This window comes from Dipteris shenzhenensis, chromosome 19 (genome assembly GCF_047967505.1).
Source record: "Dipteris shenzhenensis isolate YYH24624 ecotype China chromosome 19, Dip_SZ_1.0, whole genome shotgun sequence".
NCBI classification, from domain to species: Eukaryota; Viridiplantae; Streptophyta; class Polypodiopsida; order Gleicheniales; family Dipteridaceae; genus Dipteris; species Dipteris shenzhenensis.
Window position 1 is genome coordinate 948,822 of NC_141614.1, and position 2,845 is coordinate 951,666.

The following is a 2,845-nucleotide window of genomic DNA, read 5'->3' on the forward strand; positions in this document are numbered from 1 at the left end:
TGGAGCTTTTGGCATTTTGAAGAATATTGACTTTTATGTAGGGGTTGTAACTCGAGAGTTTTGATTAACATTCCCTTGCACCGATTTGACTATCTAGAAATGTGATGGACGTAAAACCTATATGAAAAGGTGAAGCATTCAAAGCTAGACTTTTTTGGTTATACCAACTTGTCGGTGTACTACAAATGGAGGACCGGCCGTTTCACCTGATGCGCTGCCCAGGGTTGAGAAGGGAATAGGACCAGCCGACGCTAATAAAAGTCAACTTTTGTATCACGAGCACTCCACCCTTTGTCCTCAACCTTTTTCAGTCGCCCCAACCACCTCAGAGCAGTACCCTTTGGACGCACACCATGCCCGCATCCAAAAGTTAAACGATGGCACTCAACCGAATAGGTGACCCTATTGATCAGCTTTGCTCCCCTCAAGGATCTTGTTCACACGGCCTAATTTCCGCCTTGTACCGCGAGTCGCTGAAGAAGCTTTCAGACTGTTAGCTCCAAAAGGGAGTATCCTCCTTATTGCAAGAAGGAACACTCAGTGGTTATAAAAATGGCTTATCGATGCATCAAGTGTGCATCTGTTCAGTGGTGCGCAGGATAAGTTCATGGCTTCTCTGGTTTGGAAACCTCCTCCTTTCCTAGGTATCCTGATACTGTTCGCAGTGCTCCAGAATGCCGAAGCTCAACTTTCTTACAACTACTACGCCAGCACGTGTCCCGGTGTCGAAGGTATCGTGAGGGGCATTCTCAGTGCCAACCTTCTTTCCGATCCTACGGCTCCTGCAGCGCTTGCGCGTCTCGCTTTCCACGATTGTCAAGTTCAGGTGAGTTGTTTTTGTTGCCGGAGTGTTATCCACTTGTTAATGCAATGGATAGACCTGCGAAGTGAGAAACTTCAAAAGTTGCTCCTAAAATCGTGCGTTCTATTAACGGCACAGGGATGCGACGCATCGATCATGCTCGACTCTGGACCTGGAATAACAGCCGAGATCGGAGCCGCAGCAAACTTGGGCATTCGACGTCTCGATTTCATAGATCGAATCAAAGCAGCTTTGGAAATGGCTTGCCCAAGCACTGTATCGTGTGCAGACATAATAGCTTTGGCTGGTCGGGATGCCATCAACCTGAGCGGTGGCCCCAGAATCTCTATCCCGCTTGGAAGAAGAGACGGCACTACAGCCAGCGCTTCTCTGGCACAGCAGGCCCTTCCTCCCGCCACAATAACTGTCGGCAATGCAATTCAACTGTTTGGGGCTATGGGAATGTCGTTAATGGAGACTGTCGCGATACTCGGTAAACGTGATACTTCTTGTAATAAATTATAAGCTGTTAATAAGAAGCTTGTATTTACTACGCCACACACACTCGCAGCCTTGCACACACAGGAAAACGTAAAGCTGCAATTCCAACTCTTGGTATGCGGATGGTGCACGCAGGGGCTCATACCTTTGGAGTTGCACACTGCGCTAACATCGTCAACCGACTATACCCAACGAGGGATCCCAGCCTGGGCTTGCTGTTCTACAACACTTTAAACGCTCGGTGTCCTCCAACGTATAGCAGCAGCACCATTGTTAACTTGGACCTTACCAATTTGGTCTTCGACAATCAGTACTTTAGGGACGTTTCGGTTGGAAGAGGGCTCTTGACAATCGACGCGGAGCTTATGCAGGATGCTCGCACTGTGCCATTTGTAACCCAGTTTGCTAGCAACAGGAATCTTTTCTTCCAGACCTTCACGACGGCGTATCTCAAAATGGCCTCCTACAAAGTCCTGACGGGATCACAAGGAGAAGTTAGGAAGAACTGTCGTGTCGTAAACTGAGGGACACCAAAACTGTCAAGGTATTTAGTGATATAATACGGCTTAGCCGCATGGGCACCCAATTCAGAATTGTTAGTTGGATTGTTTGACATTTATTGATACTTAATTCAAGATTAATAAATTCTAATTTTGAGACAACAATCATGACTTGAAGCAAGGCCTACATACAAATTATCACACGAATGAATTTATGTACACGATAAAGAAGCTCTAAATGTCAAAGTCGTTGTAATTAAACGATGTGAGAGCAATCAGGCCACGTTTGCAAATTAAGAGACTATGAGTAACCTCCCGCGTCTACGACTCCCTAGAGACCCACTCCTTTGGGTCTCAAGGTGGGATCTTAGATATTCTTTAATTTAAAGAATTTAAAATTCAAGTTTCAAGACCCCTCATTAGGGGTGAAATTATTATTTATATGGATATATATATATCTATATATATACATAAATAAATAAATAAATACATAGATATGTTAAAATAAACATAAATATAAATCTATATTTATGCCCTCTCTCTATCTCTAGCCTAAAATTGCTCTCTCTCTCTCTCTCTCTCTCTCTCTCTCTCTCTCTCTCTCTCTCTCTCTCTTGCTCGCCCCCCCCCTCTCTCTCTCTCTCTCTCTCTCTCGATCGCTCGCACCCCCCTCTCTCTCTCTCTCTCTCGTTCGCTTGCTCGCTCACTCCCCCCCTCGCTCCCCTCCCCTCTCTCTCTCTCTCTCTCTCTCCTCTCTACTTTCTCTCCCCCTCTCATTCTCGCTCCTCTCTCTCTCTCTCTCTCTCTCGCTCTGTCTCTCCGACTCTTATCTTCGGCTCTCTCTCTCTCTCTCTTCCCCCCCCTCTCTCTCTGTATATTATAATATATATAATATTATATTCTCTCTCTCTATATATGTATATGTTCTTTTTATAAATATAAATAAATAAATAAATAGATATAGTATCTTATATAAAATATAGTATATTATATTATATATTACAGTATGTATAATATAATATAATGTTATATCATATTCTCT

The 2,845-nt window shown here is 44.1% G+C and overlaps 1 protein-coding gene across 1 annotated transcript; it reads left to right on the plus strand.

Moving 5' to 3' along the window:
• The first annotated feature begins 599 nt into the window (after positions 1-599).
• LOC147889892 (peroxidase 29-like) lies at positions 600-1,876 on the plus strand. The gene is made up of 3 exons (XM_087390991.1): positions 600-826; positions 941-1,295; positions 1,439-1,876. The coding sequence occupies exons 1-3, from the start codon at positions 608-610 to the stop codon at positions 1,825-1,827; spliced, it is 963 nt and encodes a 320-aa protein (XP_087247117.1). The 5' UTR covers positions 600-607; the 3' UTR covers positions 1,828-1,876.
• Positions 1,877-2,845: the final 969 nt, after the last annotated feature.